The sequence below is a fragment of the Saccoglossus kowalevskii genome, chromosome 14 (assembly GCF_978046115.1).
Source record: "Saccoglossus kowalevskii chromosome 14, keSacKowa6.1, whole genome shotgun sequence".
Taxonomy (NCBI): domain Eukaryota; kingdom Metazoa; phylum Hemichordata; class Enteropneusta; family Harrimaniidae; genus Saccoglossus; species Saccoglossus kowalevskii.
In genome coordinates this window covers 12,283,112-12,307,391 of record NC_140654.1, presented here as the reverse complement: position 1 = coordinate 12,307,391, position 24,280 = coordinate 12,283,112, and the positions used below count along the sequence as shown (strand labels likewise).

At 35.2% G+C, this 24,280-nt stretch overlaps 1 protein-coding gene and 1 long non-coding RNA gene across 2 annotated transcripts in view; one reads left to right on the top strand and one right to left on the bottom strand.

Moving 5' to 3' along the window:
* Positions 1 to 24,280, top strand: part of LOC146734455 (uncharacterized) — a 396,802-nt gene that overhangs the window by 137,825 nt on the left and 234,697 nt on the right. The gene's annotated exons all lie outside the window — the stretch shown is intronic.
* LOC100370416 (ras-related protein Ral-A-like) lies at positions 991 to 22,923 on the bottom strand. The gene is made up of 5 exons (XM_002736927.3): positions 22,779 to 22,923; positions 14,302 to 14,453; positions 10,497 to 10,705; positions 4,779 to 4,959; positions 991 to 1,669 (listed from the first exon to the last, which is right to left on the bottom strand). Exons 2-5 carry the CDS (start codon positions 14,404 to 14,406, stop codon positions 1,553 to 1,555), a joined length of 612 nt encoding a protein of 203 aa, XP_002736973.1. The 5' UTR covers positions 14,407 to 14,453; positions 22,779 to 22,923; the 3' UTR covers positions 991 to 1,552.

Genomic DNA, 24,280 nt, shown 5'->3' with positions numbered 1-24,280 from the left:
CGTCAACTGAGTTAACGGCAAGTGAGAGTTAATGTCGAGTGAGAGTTAACATCAAGTGAGAGTTAATGTCGAGTGAGAGTAAACATCAAGTGAGAGTTAATGTCAACTGAGAGTTAATGTCAACTGAGAGTTAAACGTCAACTGAGAGTTAAATGTCAACTGAGTTTAAATGTCGAGTGAGATTTAACGTCGATTGAGAGTTAACGTCGATTGAGAGTTAACGTCGATTGAGATTTAACGTCGATTGAGAGTTAACGTCGATTGAGAGTTAATGTCGAGTGAGAGTTAATGTCAAGTAAGAGTTAAACATCAACTGAGAGTTAAACGTCAACTGAGAGTTAACATCAACTGGCTTTGATGACAGAATATACTTCTAATACAAGCAGCAAATGGCATTTTTGTTCTACCTTAATAACAGTTACTCTTTTGATACAGAGATAAATAGTCTGGTATCTTTGGTAAGAAACACATTTGGAATTGTAAGCGTGTCATTTTAATTTACATATTCTAGATATATCTGGCAATTGGCATGGTATTCTGCTCAATTCATTGCATCTATAATTACTCATAAGTGTTGGGAAGCTGTTTTACAGTATAATCCACGACAAAAACGTAGCCAGTAATACAACTATCTCACAATGTGGGAGTGTGTTTTTATGAAGTAGTCTGCGAACTGTTGGTTGGATCAAATGACCACAAACAGATTTGCACTTCAATCAACTATACATTAAAGTTCTGCTATACTATGTTAGTCTATTCTAGTATGAGCCATGATGCACAGCCATTTTAGATTTTGAAAATTTTTTAAATAAATGCGACCGACCGAACCCCCCTTCCCCTCAATAATCTTGAACAATTTTTGTACTTCAGTTATACAATGTACTCTAACCTTTCTGATCTATCTAATTGTCTGAAAACTACTCGAAATAAAGACACATATGGTATAAGTAAACAATATCAGCTCAAAGGTAAAACATCAAAAGAAAAGTATTTTCAAAACTAATAATAAACAATGTCATTTATATGGTAATATTTGTGAACACAGTCAACTTATGACAATCTAGTTAAATAAATGCAAAACCGTGATGCTTTATAGATTTTTTTTAAATCTGTATGTCGCGGGTAATACATCAACTATCACTAGAAACTAAGACTTCTTAGTCGTTAGTAACATTATATACACACAATAAAAATGTCTTCAACTGCAATTGGTTCACATAGCAGGCTTGTAATCAACACAGTCTCTCTACATACATGTACATGGTGGCTCATTTTTTTAAGACTCTTAGGTAAGTTTCTTCTTCAATGTGGCCAGTGCACAGGAGTGACATATGTCAGATTAGATATCATGGACTTTGCTCAGTACCTATCAAAGAAATCTACACATCATTTAAGATTACAGTGTCCTTTCAGACGTGATACATTTCATGCAAAGATATCTCAATTTCATTGAGAACCGACAGAAGTTTACTGACTAAACCCTAAGACTTAATTGTTGTTTTGTGATTTTGAGTGTCCATGACAAAAGACCTGACTAGCAGATTATAAAAATTTATAGAATGACACACTTCTTCTTTTTTCCACCCTGCTTTTTACCAGTTTTTTGCTTTTGTTTCTGACCATCTTCTGCCTTGTGGTTTCGAATCTCCCTCATAAGATCAAAGAAAACCTGTCAAGTTAAAAAAAACAAACATATAAACTGTCAAATTTTAAACAACTCTACAAAACATTTTAGGCATTAGCACAACACAACACAGATTATTAACAGAGGGGCGAACAGTGGTAGGAACATCACATACATGTAGATTCTAGGCATTAATGGAATGGTGTAGAGTGATTGAAACAATACAGTTTCTTGCAGTTAGTGAAGTGATGTATAGTGAAAAAGAGTATTGCATACACTGTACCGTTAACGGTAGATTCTAGGCTTTAGTGGAGTGGCAAATACCGTAGTGAGTGAAAGACTACATAGATTCCACACATAAGTGTAACACTAGATAGATTCGAGGCGTCAATGAATGGCTTATAGGGAAACACGTCATAGATGCTAGGCATTAGAGGAGTTGTGTTGGAATACATAGATTCTAGGCATTAGTGGGAAGGTATTTAGCAAGTGGTACACTATACACATTCTTGACATTAGTGGAGTGGCCTATAGTGAAGAGAATATTGCACAGATTCTTGATGTTAGTGGAGTCAGTGTTCTCCCCACATAGAACAAAGCATGGCGCCACCGCCATGCTTGGCGACCCGGCCGCCACGCTTGGGCTCGGACCGCCATGCTTACAACTTCACCGCCATGTTAATAGGATGCATTGTTTACGTCCATTTGACCCGCTCACACGTAGCACTGCATAAATTATCACCGTCTACGCCACGGCGGTTTGAACTTGCCGGGACAAATTAAACAGTCCCATTGTTAAACACGTGTGAAGTACAGACGCTGTCAATGGGGAACAAATTGTCACTCAAGTTGCAAACACCGAGATGCTATATGACAAAACATGTAAAGGAAAAAAAGGTGATGCCGCCCGGCTAAAACGTACAATCACCGCTAGCACAGCACAGAAACGGAAGCGTGTAGAAACACAGAAACGGCGTGAGGCTGGTTTTCATGAGTCGTGGAAAAAGACATTTCCCTGGTTAAGGTCAATTGTTCAGGTAAGATTTCGTAATTTTAGAAATAAAATGCCAGTGTGTGTTGTTTTGCCGATCGTAAGAACACCGAACATGGTAGGCCTACACCGATTTCAATCAACATCTTAGACACGAGGCTGGTATAGACACGACATGAAAAAAAAAAACATCACTCGTTACTGTCAACTTTTTTTAGATTATTTATGGATATCTTCATAGATTAATGGGTACGCGTATGTTATAATTTGTCCAAGCAAAAAAAAAATCGAATTTTGTAATCTTCCGGTCACATGTTGACCTGTGCAGGTATTTCCAAGATGGCGGCCTGTCAACGTCTTGCGAACGACAGCTGCTATCATCACGCGCTATGATCGATGGAATCCCGATTTGTATACATAATTCTATTATTACGTTTTAATTTTAATTGAATAGTGACCTCATGTTTTTTTTCCTTGAAATTCCCGAGTCTCCTTGTCGTTGACCTGACAAAACCAACATGTAAACAACATGTTTTGCAGACGAAATCCTATCCATACGCCACTGGGTTCCCGATCGTGGCACAATTCAATCGTTATGTTAACATTTATTTGAACCTCAATCCTCATTGTTGTTTTTTTATTATTTATCATTTTTTCCCGCTAGGAATGTTGTGCAGTTAATGCTCAAAGCACAACATGATTGCAAAGAGTGGATCTTCTTTATGGAACAAAGTCCCGTGCAAGTCTATGACGATCGACTTTAACTACAGTAAGGCAGCCAATGTTTGGAGCACAACAAGTTTTATGGAACAGTTCACATTAAATGACGATCTTGTCAAATTATGGTATATTATTTAAAGTATTATGTAATTTAAATAAAGTCTCTCATACATTTTAATACTGTCTTGTATGTTTGTTTTTGTGAGAGTGAATCCTGAAAAATATGCAAATTAGACCGCCATGCTTGCCTCTGAGCCTAGGGAGAACACTGAGTGGAGTAGTCTATAGCGAGGAGAATATTGCATAGATTCTTGACGTTAGTGGAGTGCCCTATAGCGAGGAGAATATTGCATAGATTCTTGACGTTAGTGGAGTGCCCTATAGCGAGGAGAATATTGCACAGATTCTTGACGTTAGTGGAGTGCCCTATAGTGAGGAGAATATTGCACAGATTCTTGACGTTAGTGGAGTGCCCTATAGTGAGGAGAATATTGCAGATTCTTGACGTTAGAGGAGTGGCCTATAACGAGGAGAATATTGCGTAGATTCTTGATGTTAGTGGAGTAGTCTATAGCGAGGAGAATATTGCACAGATTCTTGACGTTAGTGGAGTGCCCTATAGTGAGGAGAATATTGCACAGATTCTTGACGTTAGAGGAGTGGCCTATAGCAAAGAGAATATTGCAGATTCTTGACGTTAGAGGAGTGGCCTATAACGAGGAGAATATTGCGTAGATTCTTGATGTTAGTGGAGTAGTCTATAGCGAGGAGAATATTGCACAGATTCTTGACGTTAGTGGAGTGCCCTATAGTGAGGAGAATATTGCACAGATTCTTGACGTTAGTGGAGTGCCCTATAGCGAGGAGAATATTGCACAGATTCTTGATGTTAGTGGAGTGCCCTATAGTGAGGAGAATATTGCACAGATTTTTGATGTTAGTGGAGTGCCCTATAGTGAGGAGAATATTGCACAGATTCTTGACGTTAGAGGAGTGGCCTATAGCGAAGAGAATATTGCAGATTCTTGACGTTAGAGGAGTGGCCTATAGCAAAGAGAATATTGCAGATTCTTGACGTTAGAGGAGTGGCCTATAACGAGGAGAATATTGCGTAGATTCTTGATGTTAGTGGAGTAGTCTATAGCGAGGAGAATATTGCACAGATTCTTGACGTTAGTGGAGTGCCCTATAGCGAGGAGAATATTGCACAGATTCTTGATGTTTTAGTGGAGTGCCCTATAGTGAGGAGAATATTGCACAGATTCTTGACGTTAGAGGAGTGGCCTATAGCGAAGAGAATATTGCAGATTCTTGACGTTAGAGGAGTAGTCTATAGTGAGGAGAATATTGCACAGATTCTTGACGTTAGGGAGTGCCCTATAGTGAGGAGAATATTGCACAGATTTTAGTCTACATACAAAATGTAGAGAACGACACACTCACCTTATCAACATTTGCCCTAGTTTTCGCTGACGTCTCAACGTACGTCACATTCCAGTCAGCAGCCTTTGCTTGTGCTTCTTCTATACTAACTTGTCGCCTTTCTTCCAAATCTGACTTGTTTCCAACTAAAACAAAGGGTATCCTATCATTTTTGTCATTTTTCACTCGGAGAATCTGCTCTCTGGAAAACAACAAAATTGTTGGAAGTTACTATTAGTAAAATATTGTTCGTATAGAGAATACCGGTATACACCTTTTGTTCACACATAGCATTTCCATAATGGATGTACCTTGTACGCACAAATGACTACATTATGACAGAAAGAAAATAATATACATTTTTATAGTCTTCGTGTGCATCAGTGTGTGAAACAGCTTTATTTTTTTAATTTACTTTGTTTTTTTCTTTTAGAAAAATAAAAAAAAATTAATGTTCAAATTTATGACAGTTTTTAAGATTAAAAGTTGTGCACATTGATTTGGGTAAACAAATTAATCAGAAAGTTTTTAATTTTTTTCCTTGGTCCTACTGTCAATTTTTACTGCCCGAAATTCACAAGATTTAAGTGTGGTATCAAATGTATGATACAAATGTGTCACATGACCTGAGAACAGTGACAACCTCTCTGGTACATTGACTTTCCAGTACTTGTGGAATTCTCAAAAATGTGCTCTCACAAAATTTAGAATGATGAATGTATTTATTATAGAGAAATGTCACAAATCCTGGTACTTTTTCGGGTACCATACACCAATGAGATATTCTCAATAATTTACCCACAAAAAAAAAAGAATTCAGGCAGTTGCATTGAAGTTAAAAAACAGTATGGCAAAATAGGGAATTATTATGAGATTAAATCCACAAAGTGCCTTGATGACATTATTGGGGCTCATTCATTTGGTCTATTACTTGAAGGGATGATCAAAGATTTATTTTCAAAAAATAACAAACACCCTGTTATGGTATACACAATGATAATGTAGACTCAATTGCCAGATCCTGTCCATGTACCGTATTTATCTGGGTAAGCTCCCATGCCTGGGCAAACGCCCATTCCCGCCTTTTTGATACAATAAAGAGATTGAGGGCATGTCCGGGCATACGCCAAGGGGGTCTTTTTCTATACTTGTAATAAAAAAAATAAAAAAAACCTATTTTTTGTTCGTTGTATTAACAGTTGACTTCCTTAGAAACGATTCAAGCAAATCTTACTGAGAGCCGCGAAGCAAGTGTCGCACTCGTTCGGCTTTAGCGTCATCGACAATGAAACCATTGTAGCAATCCGTACCAGGGAGAGTGGTTGAAATCACGTTACCGGTATACATTGTTTTATACACATGCATGTGTACCGCTCTCAACAGTACTTGTTATCATTATACACAGAAAGACAGGTTGGAGAAACTTGGCAGCGGTGAGTATAACAGCTGTATATCAAGCACTTGATGTGTACTTGTTAAAAAGTGTAGTGACAATAATCACTAAATAAAACACGTTGATGAAAGCTGTTGTTTAATAGTGCAGGGTGAAACATGTGAATGAACAAAAGAAAAGAATCAACTGTGGACATGAGATTGAATATATTCAGGACGATGTTTGTTACACTGTATTTGGGAAAATTTATCTTCACATCTCACTATGATTGACAGACACAGCACTATGACCCAGACTCCCCAGTCACTCTCCCGCAAGCAGTTTGTAAGGTGCTTTGGGCCCCTGATGCTAATTCAAAGTAATGAAGCGGCAAGAGACTGTAACAGAGTCTAAATTACAATGTTGATTATCTATTTATAGTATATACACATGTATGTATTTATTAGAATCCTAATGAATGGTGACACTGTACATAACCCAGTAAAACAGATAAAGATATGGTGTGAACACAGACAACATGTACGTTTTTTAAAAGGCAAGGCAGTTAATTAATAGTTCTAGCCCTATTGGACAGTCCAACAGAGATGTACATGTATGCCCAAAACTGTTGTTTCAGCATGGACTCTCAGAATGTTCAGTGTTCAGAATAGAAATTTACATGACTGTGGTGTTGACAAATATACATACTAATTTGCATAATTATTCCTCACAAAAATAGTGATGATCATATTTTTCACTTAAAAAAACTCTTACTGCATCAAGAGTGATAAAACTACACAAGAATTTTTTCGCATTTTTGACCATTTATCAATTTGAAGTTAAAAGGTCAGCAATAGCACAGTGGAAATAAACCACTGTGGGACATGATGATTATGGCAGAGTCAGACCAATTTGGCAGTAAAACAAGTTGCATCCTGTGGAGAACACTGACTCCACGAAATCTTGTCAAATTTGGCCCAATACACAAATTATCAGAATTTAAATTTTAAAGTGCCAACAATCTTACTGTGAGATTATACTTTCTTTTAAATTAGCTACATTTTAAATTTTTTAATTTACAGTTTACTGTAAAATACTTTATTTTCGCTTGGAATTAATTTTCACTGAAGGAATGATAGTGAAAATAAATCCAACGAATATACTTTTTTTCCTATATTTTACATTCAACTTGGTAAAAATAAATTCCATATAAAATACTCAAAAAGTCCTTTCAGTGAAAATTAATTCCAGCTAAAATAAAGTAATTCACAGTAGCTAAAATAACATGCTAGCTAAAAGGAAATCGTCATGCCAAGAGAAAACTGAATTAGAAGAATTAAAATAGCAGTCTAGACAAATAAAATGCAAATAGCCTGATTCATAATGGGGAAGTAAGGTGTATTGTCATTGTTAAGCCAACTCGGACAGCAATGTACAGTACTTTTGATTAAACAGAACTTCGCTCAGAATTGTAGGCAGTAACATGAAAGGTACATTGTATGAAGGTATTGACATAGATATTGAAGGTATTAAATGAAATGTTAATGTCCAATAAGGTCTGGGAAATTACTTTTTACAAGAAGAAAATGTGTTGTCACATGACAGTACCCCCTAGGTTAGCATACAGTTTACAGTGCACATGCTGAAGGTAATAAAACCCAGTGGGTAGTCTTACAACCACACTTGACATTTCCACAACCGGAAACTATCCTTTTTCAAACGAGGATGCAAATGCACATCGACATACATGTTGCCATGGTAACTAGTTTTTAATTATTCCACTCTAAACTTACTGCAGTGTTTTAGAGACTAAAGATTAATAAAGTTGATCGATTATTCAAGAATAATTGAAAGGTTATTGATTTATGAAAACTGATGATGGCAATACACAAAGGTTTCAACCCTCAAAATATATGTTTGAATTTTGTGTAAATAAAGTACATTGTTTACAGCAAGTGTATACATGTAACATGGGACCCATGTCGAAGAACTTGATTTTAACTTACAGTAGAACGTCGATTATCCGAAGGACGATATCCGAAATGTTCGGTTATCCGAACCTACTGTGTGTCCCCCAAAGTTTGTATGCATGTCTGGCTGTGTTCCGTATAATACAAAAGTCAACTGTGAACAATAAATACTACAGTCGCCTTGTGTGATTTCCTGGTGCAACACTTTCAATAAAGCTGTTATTAACATGTAATCCGACGTCTTTCACGTGTACGTTCATTGTTTACAGTGTCTGCGCAAACAATGAAATGAATTACAGTATCCAATAATTTCTTAAATTCAGACAAGCCTATTACGCCACACCAGTGTTCCACTGTAAATAAAAAATGTCCTAAAAACACAAACTTCATCAAATGTCTTCTCCACTGTTTACAGTCAGATCCTTAACTTTACCATAGACCCTCTATGACTTTACCAAGTTGTAAGTCACCGCAGTTCGGATACGTTTCCCGGGAAAATTGTACGGGGTTCCACTGCCGTCAAAGAAACGCGGCCATGAGCCGATCCCATGTTTTTTCCGATTTTTAATTTTAATGTCCAGTATGAGAAGTCACATCCTCTTTGGAATAAAAAAGAAAGAAAATAACTTCTGGGATGTCTTGCCACAGAAGCGACGCCAGTTTAATAGTGCAGTGAAAAAGAGAGACGAAACGACAACCCCTTGGTGTGCCTCTTTGATGGTTTATCAGCAGACAACGGCAACCAACGACCACAGTCGGCGGGCCGTTTGATGGTTCACAGCGTCAAAGTGTTTACGTCCGATGATCACAGTAGCCAACCTGGATTTTTACAACAATTTATTTTGTCAATCGTTCTAGGTGTTAAAAACTTTGCTGAATCCAATAAAATCGGGACATCTTGTAGCAGTTTACCATTCGAAAATCCCCGAGCAATCTGGTAACATCGAGCCGCTAGCTGATCTATACACAGTGAATACGAAGCGACCTTTCACCTGTTTACTTTATCAGCATCTTTTATCTAGCGTTGGCGTGGCTACCCCCCAGTGAAATGCAAACGCGGTGTGCTTGATTTGAACGCAAAGTTGTCAATTATAAATCGACTAGAACGTGGCGAAACCGCAAGCAATCTATCTACCGAGTATGGTGTTTGTAAATCGATGATATCCGACATCAAGGCAAAACAAAAGCTGCTGGATTTTTTTCAGTAAAATGGATTCAAGTGCAGAACTGAAACGAAAGATAACGAAAACAGCCTATGACGATCGTTCAGAGAAATCCGTCTTCACTTGGTTCCGGGACTTGGTTTTCCCAAGAACTTTATTATCGCTACATTTTACGGACATTTTGAAACACTTTTTAACATTCCAGCATGCAACATTTTTATTACAATGTATTACCGATTAAATAAAAATGTTTTTAATGACGTACTCTACATGTATTATTGTTTGATTTCATTACAGTCATGTGCGTTAGAATTTGTGTGTTGTGAGCCTGTAAACTTGAGCACGCCCACACAAGATCGCATATCCGAACTGTTTGCATAACCGAACAAAAAGCATGTTCCCCCAACAGTTCGAATAATCGACGTTCTACTGTATTTAAAAAAAAAAAAAAAAAGACTAAATATCTCTAATTATTAAAGGTTTGAGATCACAGCATACCACTTCAAGATTATGCCGCAAATAGACTTTTAGAATTTTAATGTCCATAGGAAAACTTAGTGCACACACTGCAAACCATGAATTGTACACGTATTACTTTTTGCCAATCATGCATCACCAAGGACATTACACAATGTAAATTTAAATCCAAATTATGGAGGAATACTATACTGACATCTACTGTAAAACATGTTTTTTTCACGAGCATGTCGTTTTAGTGAATTTAGCGAGAGAACTGATTCGCTAATTCAAGATTCGCTAATAACTTTATTATAAATTCAAAATGGCCAAGGATTAGGGATTTGTATACAGTAATTCGGAACATAAAAATCTGGGGCGCTGCTTAATTACACTTGACAGTTTTTCTTTGTTTTTATGGAGGTGATAACTGCGCATTTGTTTTGACACACGACAGACAAGTATTGGAAAAACAGAAAATCAACAATGACAAGAGAGATTCGCTAAATCAACATTTCGCTATTACGTCATTTTGAAACAATTAGCTAAAATTGCATGCGCTCTTTCAACATGTTTTACAGTATATTAGACTTGTTATGCAAATTAGCAACAATGCTATACTTTCTTTCCAGGGAACAAATATAATAAAGACATATGTCGAATGAGTGTACATGCAAATAATCACAATTGTCAAACTGTTGAAAAGAAGCAGTCAACACATTAAAAAAAATTAACACTAGAGGGCGCCTGTATGGACACAAGAGGGCGCTAGACATACCTAAATTCTGATGAAGCTTGAAATGATTCTTGCTCAGTAATTGAAAAGACACATAAAAAACCTTCCCCAGATCGGAAATAATTGTCCCGGATTGCGGCGTAATCTTCTTGCCCTGCTGTGTCTAAGATATCAATCTTTACTTCGTCTCCGTCAAGAATGACCTTTTTACGATAACTGTCTGCTTTGGTGGGTTCGTAATCTTCCACAAACTGCAATAAAAACACACAAGTCAAGTAAGTCATCTATGAAAAGATGCATCAAGGGAAGAAAATGTTGGAAACTAGGAAGTCTAGGTGTTCCGAAAAAAAATCTCAAGGAGTGGAAAACGGAATAAAAATATAAAAAGTCTGTTCAACTTTAATAAAGATGTTAAATTATGCATCAAGAAAATACCTTATCCTCTTCTCTCACCATAAACATCAAATATTCACAGTGAAGTAATATTTACATCAAAATTATCATCTATTAAACATTAATAAATTATTTTACATATACACACGCAGTCAACTTAACTTTTATGAAAATGAATATACATGTATAAGTGATAACTAGTATGGTAATACATCACTGAATCATTGACAATGTTCATAATCTTTACTCAGTACAATAAATGGAATGCTATCTACACAGTATTGGGGGTCAGGCATGTATTGTAAGTGGGTCAGGTCAATGAACACATGTTGGAATGTAGTACATGTACGATTCATTATGGACTGCATATTTATTTTCACTGACATTCACTGAGTTTTAATTTCACACTATCAGTTCTATTGTTACTTCAAAGTTCATGAGGATTTTACTTAGTGGCATATACATACATGTATTAGTGAAATTAGAATTCAGTGAATATTTATTGCATCTATCAAAGAATATGACTGTTCACTTTTCAATGACACCATCAGCTTATGAAATGACTCTATAGATTTATGTACATGTGTTTACTTAATACTAAGCAAGGTTGAACTACAAGATCTATAGTTGCTAGATATTGTACAAACAAAATACTCAAATTCACAAAGTCGTCAAAATAACTTAAATTCACAACGTTTTCAATCAAAATCAGTCAGTTCTCATCAATGCAGAATATACATGCATACACAGGACATATTGATTTTGATTTGTTCAATTTCCGGACTTTGTATTGGCCACTGCTACATATTTATCAAGTTATCAATAAAACACACATACAAACTAATGGCAAGCTGTCCGTCACCGTGACAGGAAAAATAAACCCATATATTTTAAATTACAACATTCTCTCTAAATTTATTGTACGTGTAACTATAGCAATATATATATAATTGGGAAAGCTGTCACTGCAATGTTTGAAAATAGGATTGTGCATTTACAGACACCGTTTGCTCAGGAGAATAAGTATTAAATATGGTGGGGACAAACAAATTAAGTTGATTCATGGTATGAGCAGTTTTGAGTGATTATTTAGTGAGCAAAATGTATTGCAGCTTTGCATTTGATGCACTCTATTGAAAATCCAAGCCCATTAAATTCTGTATGTGTTACAGAGCAAACACAGAATATTAAATTTAGAAATACTATTTATACATATTATTAATTAATGCTTTAAACAATGATTTTTTTATTTCTTAAAATTTAAAATTTACAAAATTCAGGTGAGATAAAATACCACCAATCGCAAGCACTTTAGGAGGAGTAATTTGCATAATAACTTAATTATTTCATAGCAGATACTTAATTAATGTTTTGTGAATAGATTATATCACACTCAAATAGTTTCATGAATTATTTATTTTAATTAACACCTGTTAAAAATAGCACAAATTAATTGCAAGATTATTTCAATGAGGAGTTCACACTTCAACAGTTTTTTTTTTTTTTTTCATCAGCCACACAGAACATGCATTTAACTTCAAATTCCAAGAAGGTGTGATATTTTTTAATAGTGAAAATATTTGATGCTTTTTATTTCTAAAATTTGATTGCAATTTAATCCACCAAAGTCAAGTCAAACCTGCATACAATATTTCTATAATTTTCTCAAAATGTTGACCGAAAAATGATAATCGAAAAATACATAAAATGAGTAAAATGTGACAATAAGATTCATGGCTATGATGTAAATTTAAAAAAAAAAATCAAATGATTAAACTAATAATATACTTTGCCAACAAATGCTTTTCGTCAAAAATAATTTCTATATGGTTGAAATATATGTAATTGCTTGTGATGACTTTCAGTATCTGTACCATATACAAATATGTATACCAACAAATGGCAAATATGGTTTTCACTACATGTAGCTATGCTGTAATTAGTACACTTAGAGAGGCAATTATCACAAATGTCAAAAAAGGTCAAAACTACATATAAGTATGTAGTAACTGATATCATCCTCATTACCGGCATCAGTGTTCTCCCCAGAAAACAAAAAAGCAGTGTCTGATAATTTATATGTAAATACAACAATTAACTGTCTATTATTGTTATGATTTTTTTCATCTTATACATGTACATGTTGGTGCTGTTTATATACACAATGTTTGCCCTAGGATTTGTTTGATGGAAATACATATAATGATTCTTATGGTACAGAGAATATACCATATCCGCTGTATTTGAAATGTATTTCAGCCAGACGTACACTTTTAAACAAAAATTGCATCGATTGTATACTGGATCATGACAAAAATATGATTTATTTTGACCGGACTCACTTCTCACTCTTTTATGCAAGTGCATGCGTCTCTTACATGTATAAAGCCAATGTGGTGTGTATAGAAATCTATGTACCGTAGTTACGGGATATCATTAGAAACTACTATTGTAACACTACTCCTAATGTTGTTTATGTAGTAAACAAGAAATTAAAAAAAAAAATATTTGAATTCATACATGCCACCACAGTGCCCTTGATACCCTATTCAGAAAAACATTATACATGTACAAGTAACAATAGTTGTGTATGCATACATTATATACTATCTTAGTACAAGCAAAGAAGTGAACAACATTAGTCTATACTAAAAAAAACACGCATGAATGCTGAATATTGACTGAGAAATGGTTAGTCGATGGTTGGTAGATCTGATTTTATTTTAAGACCCACTCCACATATTAAGTTCGCATATTTAAACAACAAATTACACGTACATGTATGTATGTGGATCTCCCATGAATCGTACAGTCTGAAATGCAAACAACTAGCTCTGACTAAGAACCACTTGGATAATATTTGGTATAAACATACTATTGTACATGTATACATGTATATAGCATTCAATGATAATAGATAGTAATAAATTTACGACTATAAAGTTCAGACATGCAAGCAATGATGAGATCAGTACGACTAGTACTTCTTGTCATTCAGCAACTTGCACTTTTGGCTTTTGCATTGTTATTGTATTAGTACAGTATAGCTTTCACACAAACTGTCATTTTGTGCACTTAATTTGCACATTTATTGTATTAGGGTCTCGCATTAATCACATTTGCATCAAATATTTATTGTTTTGGTGTCACGCAAATGATCGCATGCATATTTGCACAGCTATATTCCTCCGCAATGACAAGCTCAGCGTCTAATGTATATGGATTGCTCATGTCTGCGAGACAATTTCTTTAATAAACAAAATTACAATAGCTGAGCTAGTCTATTCAATACCTAGTGTGGTAGGGTTAAAACATTTTGAATACGATAAATGAGCAACCCAAGTGCGATCGCTCAGCAACGTGTATAAATAGATATAATGATAGTTTGGACGAAAAACAAACTGTAGTTTGGCAGTGCATTGGTAAACATACAAAACTACCAACTAAGACATACCTCATCATACATAAACTGTAGAGTAAGCGCCGATTTGCCAACGCCACCACTGCCCACCATAATCACTTTATGCAATGGGATGACCTGCGTCTTTGGCTTAGACATGGTGCTATGATGCGAATTTCTTCCAAACCAAGGCAGGCAACTCGACACTGCAATAAAAATGGAAACAAGATTATTTCTCACTCAGTACTAAGAAGAACAAACAGATTTCAGCAAGAACCACTCGCTTGATAAAATAACATTACTGAATTTGCATGGAATGAAAACAAACTTTTAAAAACAAAATACTTACAATAATACATGTACAATAAAAGCAGACATAACTTCCTAACATGCGACAAATACAGAATTTATTTATGCTTGTGTTTTCACAATTATGACAACCTTTATTATATATTCAGTATTTTCTCTGAAAGGAGACACATTCAGCTGATTGTTCGTATCATAAATAACAGATTTAGAAACCGACATTTTTTTTTTGAGGGGGGGGGGGGTTATAATGATTTTAAACTCGAACTCCTGAGTGATTATTTTAGAGAAAATCCTGGTACATGTATCACACATACATACACGAATGTACTTGTAAAAATAGGGCAAACAGTATACGAACACAAGAGATGTTAGATGTAAACATTTATAAAGCAATTACACATAAATCTTATGCATACAGTTTAGCACAATGTGACATGTAGAGGCGAGGTGACTAGGTTATGCAAGTTTAGAACATCAATAATGCAAAGTATATGGAAAAACAATTTATTATTAATAAACAATGATATTACTAGCCATGATCAAAATATTGCTGAGATTAAAAAAAGACAAACAGTCGGTAAAAATATTGTATCGATCAGTCAACATCAGTCAGAATTATTATATTTTGAGTTATAGGTACAAAAAATGCAGATACAAATGCTCTTGGCAAACCTAAACTGTGGTTTCATAGATACATGTATCACTTATCAAAACAGTATATTGCTGTCCAAGGCAGAGATGGAAGATATTGCTGTCCAAGGCAAAGATGGAAGATATCTCTGGCCAGGGGAGAGATGGAAGATATCGCTGGCCAAGGCAGAGATGAAAGTATCACTGGTCAAGGCAGAGATGGAAGATATCTCTGGCCAAGGCAGAGATGGAAGATATCTCTGGCCAAGGCAGAGATGGAAGATATCACTGGTCAAGGCAGGGATGGAAGATATCGCTGGCCAAAGGAGATGGAAGATATCGCTGTCCAAAGGCTTAGGCAGAGATGCAATATAAAGCTGGTCAAGGAAGAGGTACATATACAAAGAGGATATCACTGGCCAAGGCAGAGATGAAAGTATCACTGGTCAAGGCAGAGATGGAAGATATTGCTGTACAAGGGCTTAGGCAGAGATGGAAGATATTGCTGCACAAGGGCTTAGGCAGAGATGGAAGATATTGCTGTACAAGGGCTTAGGCAGAGATGGAAGATATTGCTGTACAAGGGCTTAGGCAGAGATGGAAGATATTGCTGTACAAGGGCTTAGGCAGAGATGGAAGATATTGCTGTACAAGGGCTTAGGCAGAGATGGAAGATATTGCTGTACAAGGGCTTAGGCAGAGATGGAAGATATTGCTGTACAAGGGCTTAGGCAGAGATGGAAGATATTGCTGTACAAGGGCTTAGGCAGAGATGGAAGATATTGCTGACCAAAGCAGAGATGGAAGATATCGCAGGCCAAAGGAGTTGGAAGATATCGCTGTACAAGGCAGAAATGCAATATAAAGCTGGTCAAGGAAGAGGTACATGTACAAAGAGGATATCACTGGCCAAGGCAGAGATGAAAGTATCACTGGTCAAGGCAGAGATGGAAGATACATGTATCACTGGTCAAGGCAAAGATGGATTCGATGAAGATAACACTGGTCAAGGCAGAGATGGATTCGATGAAGATAGCACTGGTCAAGGTAGAGATGGATTCAAAGAAGATAGCACTGGTCAAGGCAGAGATGGAATATAAACCTAGCCAAGACACAGATGCAAAGCTGGCCAATGCAGAGATAGAAGATATGAGAGCTAAATTTAGTTAGACATATGCTCAGCAGGTTCAGTATGACTCACAGTTTTTATGAGCGCATGCAATCATTTTCCCATGACACCACACCATTAGTAAATATGCATGACTGGCATCATTACACTCCCATAAAAAAACAATATTTTGCCCAGGGTCTCTTACTAATAAGCACTGCGGTATTATTGGATTTGTTGATACAATAATATGCATGGGAACAGAAATTATGGTATGCAGTGTTACTTGTATTTGCTGTATTAGAAGCACATTTGCATATGATAACAAAAATCTTGTATACTGAATCATTAAAAAATGATTTATTTTAATCACAAGTATACCTCTGTATTCGATACTACTAATGGAGTTGTATGGTAATGGTAAATACTGTAAATAAATTAGCTACAATGCTGAAAAATTATGTCACAATTACTACCATTACATGTACATGTATAAAGTACTAGTACACCATAAAAGTGTCTTTATTTCAGCTGATCTAGCAAAATGTCAATTCTCACAAGTGATAGTTGAGTGCATAAACTACATCTTGTGTGAGAATTTAAATTTTATAGCAGGTACATTGTAGTTACATGTACCAGCGATGAACCACTTTGATTTTGCAAGAGAATAATGTTAGCGGTTCCATGAAAGGTCATGTAATTTTGTAGCAACAAAAATTTCTCCGAGGTCATACATGTACGACTTGAAGTGTCAGCATTTTTCGCAGAACTTTGTCCATCAAATCGTGAAAATTACTAGTAGAGAAATTGTTTACAGAATTTCAAAATGTTGTACACATGTTTTCCTGCACATTCTTTAAATCCATAAACAAGTTCGCGGACTTTTCTCGGAATTTGATTGACATTTAAGAGGAAATGAATCTTGACTGAAATTACAATTACCGGTATGTAAATTTGATACATAAAGCAATTATTGAAGTCTGATGCCATGGAAAGTATTCTGGCTGAATTTCATAACATCACTTTCACATTCTACATATTTGTAACAACTTAGTAATTTTTTTAAATCCACTTCATTTACGTTAAATATTGTAATACATGTACATGTACATGAATCTGTTTAGAAAGAAGTTGCCAGTCTAAAAAATCCTGAAAATATCTAGAAGGGTAAATTTAATTAAGTTTAATTTGAAGTTTTAATTAATTAACCTTAAAATTTTCACCACCAGTTCCCTCTTCTCATCACATCATATATTCATAAAATAGTACCATTTGTACTTTCTTTCAGACGATTGGAACAAAAATAGCCAAATTTTTTGAGTAAAAACTGAAAATTGACTAAGATTCTGTTGGCTCTAAAATTTAGGCTTGTAGTTTTCAAGAAGAAGTTGAAAAAGTAAAACATTGACACGAACCATGACGAACAACGACGATGGACAATCACTCATATGATAAGCTCCGCTCGACAAAGTCGACAGCAGAGCTAAAAAGTGCAGACAAATTTGTGCAAAAGAGTATGGTAGTGAAAAGATTAAAATTTGTTGCTGATGCAAAAACATCTGTAATCATTTACTGTAAAGGGGTCAATTATTCACCGAGTTTTAATTTAGCTTATTTCGCTGAATGAAAAATGTGCTAAATTAAAACCCAGTGAATATGTAAAATTTAGCATAGAACACATTATCTAAATGATAAAACCATGAATTTAAAACCTACTGAATATGCCCGAAATGGTAAATCAGTGAAATTTAAACCCAGTGAAAATTAGTCATTTTACAGTATTACAAGGACATCTCTAATAGAAGCTTAAACAAAATAATGCATTTCTCATATGCTGGATCACTAAAATAACATTTATTTTGACCACAGTGCACAACTAACAAAGCAAGTATGGTACTGATGTGTTTGTTTGTATAACTTTTCTCATATAAATTAAATGTTAGAATATACATGTATACTGCAAGGCTGCTAAAATCTCTAAATTTGTTGTGTACTGTAGAATACTTTATTTTAGCTAAAATAAATTTTTGCTGAAAAGACATTTTGGGTCTTTTGTATGGAATTTCTTATCACTGATTTCTGATTCTTGACAAATTGAATGTAAAATATAGGAATAAAGGTATATTCGCTAGATTTTAATTTCACTGAATCATTCCTTCAGCGAAAATAGCGAAAATTAATTCCAAGCAAAAATAAAGTATTTTACAGTATAAGAAATTATGCTAGAAATCATAATTATATAACTGAGAATGCTAATATAAGTCACTAAAACTCAAATCTACATTACAAACTCAAGGTAACTTCAGCATGATTGAGTATCATTGTTTATTATGTAATATATACAGGACAAGGAATTAAATGTCAGTTTAGGATCAATCTAAAGTGTAAAAAAAAATACTCAAGGATTAATTTTGATAAACTAGTTATTATAGTCTCATAAATTTCTCATATTTCATATTTAATTTTATGAATCATTGTAATACAAGTCATGTAAGAATTTGTAAAACTTTTGTAAAACTACTATTTTGCAGTTATTTAGTTGAAAACAAATGTAGCATCTGCACCATGTAGAAATATCAGTGTTCTCCCCGGGAATTTAAACCACTGTGGCGGACTAATTTGCATATGATTTGCATATCATTTACATAATAGAGATTGACCAAAGCACATTTACATCCACATAACAAACAACATATATTTTCAAAAACAATGTGGCACATATTTATTTGCTTCATACAGTGTTATAAACACTATTCTTTTGGGATATTAATGAGCTCAGTCACAGTGCAAATATTTTTTCTATTGGAGTCAAAATATTACGTTTCACAATTTTGAAGAGTTTGAATTTAAAAATGAAAAGTTGTCGAATCGAAATGCAAATGCTGCAGACTATTAAAAACAAACAAACAAGTTGTTAAATGAAACGCATTTGAAACGTTTCAGCCAGGAATATGTTCTCGAATTGCATGATCTTATTTACTACAAAAACATTCTCTTTCAAAAAAATTGTTCATTATTCCTACCATCAGCTTCTACAACATTTACATTTACAGTAATGAACGAACAAATAATACTTCCAAACGATCATCAAAGTTACGACGTGACTTAACTTACTTCGCGATGTTATACACCTGTTATACCAATAATTCCTCTTACTCAGTCATGCCATGCAAACAAATTTTTATATATTTTTTTAATATGGAATAAACGTAAAATTTGAGCGATTATTTTTGATCACTCGATCGCTTCGGTGAAAAACACAGACCGCCATGATAACGTGTGACGTATTAGTTGACAGGCATGTGTCTTTTGACCCGATGGGTCAAAAGCGCCATTAATCAATCAGAATACCGCATGGTAATGTCGTCAGAACCCGAAGTTTTCCGAATGGTAGTGATCATAAAAATTACATTGCGGAAGTAAAGCGATGTCCTAGCACGATGTGTTGTTATGGATTTCAGATGAAAACTGCATGATGGTTTTCGAAATAGGTGATAAGCAATTTTTAAAAGGTAAAAAGAAGTCTTGAAAGAAGAGTTTTTACATGATTCGCGATGATAAAAGTTCAAATGTATTTTACCCAATCACGCAATAAACACGTTGTTTTTTTCTTGAGTAGCGTAAACTGATCATGAACTCCGCTTTGCCCATGTTATATCGGGGTGGAATTGATTTTGAAAAATGTTAGCTTTCAATCTAAAGACTGCGTCGATCGTCAAAGTATTTACTTACAAACAAAGAGGTGCTAATTTTACAAAATTAACTTGTATTCTTTATAAGCCATTACCACATCGTGCGACTACGTCTATTGTTTACAAAATATAATCCACGACTGGCAGGATAGGATGCGTGTCGGTCGGTACGTCGGACAATAGTCCTGGTCAGAAGCGTGGCAAGATCCCTGATAGCTACGTATTTCTTTCTATATTTCGTAATACAGTTCACAGGATGAACAATGAAAAAAGCACTGTGGCGGTCTTACTAATCACCGTGGCGGCTCGGGACCACAGTGGCAGGCAGGGAAAGCAGCGTTGCGGCCCCGCACACAAATTCAATGCTGGGGAGAACACTGAATATATAGACCAATGTAATTCCAAAATTGAATATTGAGCAACATCATTTATGAAACATATTTTGCGACATGTTGTATTTTATTTTCTAAATTGAAGTCCCAAACCAGGTGTACATGTACAAAACCTGTATGTTCAACACTATCAACTGTCCCCAAAACATGTTCAATTGCATGTTATCTGGGTATTTTGAAAGGTTGGGCCCAGGCAATTTAATAGTAATGGAAAGCCCAAATCAATGGTCTGCACAACACTAGATATTATGGATTATACTATGATCTGATCTCAAAATGTATCTCTTTAAAATCTGTTGCGTACTAGTAATCCCTTTTGTCTATGCAGTGAAAACATTTTGTTTCATTGAAAGCCAAAAAGATATGTACCCATGGTAGTCTATTTTAATAATTGCCTTCTTAGAATGGGAAATGAAACGGGGCTTTAACTATACAATGTATCAGCAAAATACATTAGAAGAGTGGAACATCTGCATCTACATGTTTAAAATGTAAATAAACAATGTTCAGGTATTATGTGAGGTTAGAGGAGTTTCCAATCTAAAATAAGCCATGCCCTGTTTGATGACTGAAGGACAGCTGGGAGATGATGTCATTGTTCAATACATGTATACATGTGTATGACTTCATACTCAAACTCAATAAGGCACCGCCCTAAGACAGCAAGGTTGGGAGAGGTGAGTATGGGCAATCAACACCCAAGCAAGCTGATATAAATTTACTGCATCGATGTTTTAACTGAACACTGACCCTGTAAGGACAAAACCATATGCTGTTTTCATAATCAATTTCATTTTGCAATAAATTAGATTATTCAGATATTTCTTGCCGGATACAAGTGCTACCGTACATGTACATGTATTATCAATCTACCACTGGGCTAACTACTGTGAACCAATTTCACTGCTAGTAATTTTATTAGTTAATATAAGGATTTTATGGCATTTGTGAAGAAAAAATGTCATGAAAGTAACTGAGACTCTGTGTCATAGAACCTTAGGAACCATTTGTTTTACTGAGTGTAATACATGTATATCAATACATATAGGAAGTATAAAAAATAATATTGATATAGAAAAAAAATATACAAGACAAGAGTTTTTTTGAGAAAAGTAAAAGGCAAAAAATAATATATACTCCCAGTAAAGCAGTTTGATATTTTTATGACTATTTTAAAATTTTGCACTTAATTCTGTAACAACTAGGCACACATACAAAAAATAAGAGCATGGGCAATATTGAACATTTCTGAAACATAAAGTTCAGTCATTCAATGACAATGTTATAAAGTGAATACATTACTTACTGAGTGATACTTGACTACAGATAGAAAGTGGATAAACAGGAAGAAGAAATAAATTCTAGTATAGCCATAAAAGAGAAGTGAAACACAAGGAAGACTCAGAATGTATGGCTTTATTACAGTCTCAGCTGTATTACGTTAACCAACATTTCCCCAGAAATTTGGTGAGTTTTCCATTAGAGAAACCAACTACATGTACAATTACATACATTTAGTAATATATTCATGGTGTACATCTACATGTAAGAATGGGCATGTATGGTGTATGTAAACATGAGAAAAGCAAGTATTATAAAATCAAACTGACAACGTTAAAAAAAAAGTCAACTTACAGAGTTTCTTTGACATAATCAATGAAATAAACGTTTGTACCAGTATATCAAAATTGTTGTCCAACACAAGCCTTCTGTGATGCTACCTTCTTGGTGCCTGGCCAAATACTAATACATGTACTACAGTACTCTGAATATTTATATGGATGGGTGGCATCACACTAAGAAAGGGGCGTTTTCTTTTTTTGTGGCTAGAAGTCATGTTTTGTTATGTTTAGTGTCAGACGTAGTTTTATCTGAATGCAAACAAGATCGATGAGTGACTCACCACTACGACCTTTGACCGGTCATCTCATTGGTGAAATATGCAGTTTGGTTTCAACTCACGGTTCCGAGGGTAGGGCCGAAGAACGACGCAAGACAAGTATCAATGGTGGCTGTTTTAGTGTGTTTTAGAGGTGATAACAGCTCAACACATAACATAACATATATCGTAAGGAAATTATAAACATGGAACTTTAAAAATGTAATGACACTTATTTATATACAAACACGAACACGTTTCCGGGCTGGGTACTTCTGAAATATGTGGAAGTAGAGACTGTTCTTCCAGTTAGACGAAAAGTAATGATGGTAGATAAAAGGATGAGGATCGAAATTAATGGAGACGTTAAGTGACGTTTGGCTAAGAAATTATTGCAACGTAGTGCCGACCACACCAATTCAATAACAAACAAGTCTATTGACGAGTCGGGTGGCTCCCCGCCCATGTCTACTTGTTTAAAGAATAAAAAAAGCAACGATCTAGTATTTTGTTTTACTTACCTTACTGAATGGGTGAGCTTAGTATTTACTGCGCATACAATCGATGAAATTGTCGAAAATAGCAATATCTATATTAATAGATGAAATAAAATTATTAGAAGTACACCTTATTACCCTCACAACTCTATCGACTGATAATTCAAAATGGCGATAGCACAAGGGATCTTGGGAAAGATTTTCTGATTTTAGTTAGGCAGCCTTTTTCGCGAGTAAATATTACGTACATAAACATAAGAATTGATTTTCAAAAGTAATTATAAAATACCTCTCTAAATAATTTAAATATTAATAGATTAATGATTTTGTTATCATATATTAATAGTCGTTGTACTAAATTGTATAAAATGTAATAATAATATCTTAGTGGTCGACACAGGATGAACTCTGAGGTCACTCCTCATTTCAAAATGGCAGCGGGAATTTCTCAAAAGAAAACAGCTAACAAAAACAATGCTTCTTGGGCAAAAACAAAAAAGAGGTGCTATAGTAAAGTGTGGAAATCACTGTGTGTGCTGGTATCAATATTGGTTGTTTTCATGATTCTTTATGTTACTGGTAAGTTATGAACAAACACGTTTTTAAATTGTCTAGCCATGGAGGTAAAAAGATAGCCCTGAGTAGTCCTGTAGGTTGGCCTCCTTCCGTTGATCATTCGGCCCCCACAGTCCTGAGAAGTCGCATAGACCGGGGATTCGACACTATTGTGAAAGAGTGTATCGGGCGATTTAAGAGGCATTCAGCTTTGCAGTTAAAAATAAGCAGGTCGATACGTCTAACTATTCTAAATACCTTAACTGGAAGCGAAATTACATAAGATTTCCCACTAGGGTCGATAGAATCGACATTTTCTAACGTCAACCGAAAATATACGCCGCCATCTTGTTTTTGACGCATTCATAAACAAAACGTTGTTTCGTTGCGTAAAACTTGCTTTCGCCAACGTTCCAGTGCTGTAGGTTCATTTTTCGGCCACAAAAAAGGTATTTGTGATCGCTAGATTAGTCGATAGATGTTTTAGCTGGTTACAATCATGAAAACTGCAGAACGGTTCTCCGCCATAAATTTGTAGGCGGGTGTCGAATCCCCGGTCTATGCGACTTCTCAGGACTGTGGGGGCCGAAAGATCAACGGAAGGAGGCCAACCTACAGGACTGTACTCAGGGCTAGTAAAAAGAGAGCTAAAGGCGCCTGTGGCTAAAGGGAGATCAAACACGATGTTAATCTCTGGGACTCAACGAGTTTTTTTTTTTATTTTTGCTTGACTGATTTGCATCTTATATGGAGAAAATTTTCCTTTTTCTTAATTATCCTATATGAATATTTAAAAAAAAATATAGATGTAGTCTACGCAAAAGTTACACTGTATGACAAAGTATTTTCCCCTGGTGAACGGATCAAGGGGATATTGCTGAAACAATTTGCTAGCAGATTTAAGTTCATTTCGAATTTCCCAGCATTCTCTATCAAACCATAATTTGGTTTCTCTTTTTTTCTTTTTTCTA

What these genes read in the sequence shown, in the direction of transcription:
- LOC100370416 (XM_002736927.3), bottom strand. Translation starts at nt 14,406, where the DNA reads ATGTCTAAGCCAAAGACGCAGGTCATCCCATTGCATAAAGTGATTATG. An exon ending in TACAGTTTATGTATGATGAG is followed by an intron (nt 10,706 to 14,301) that starts GTATGTCTTAGT and finishes TTTTTATTGCAG; the next exon opens with TTTGTGGAAGATTACGAACC. An exon ending in CTAGGGCAAATGTTGATAAG is followed by an intron (nt 1,670 to 4,778) that starts GTGAGTGTGTCG and finishes TTAACTTGACAG; the next exon opens with GTTTTCTTTGATCTTATGAG.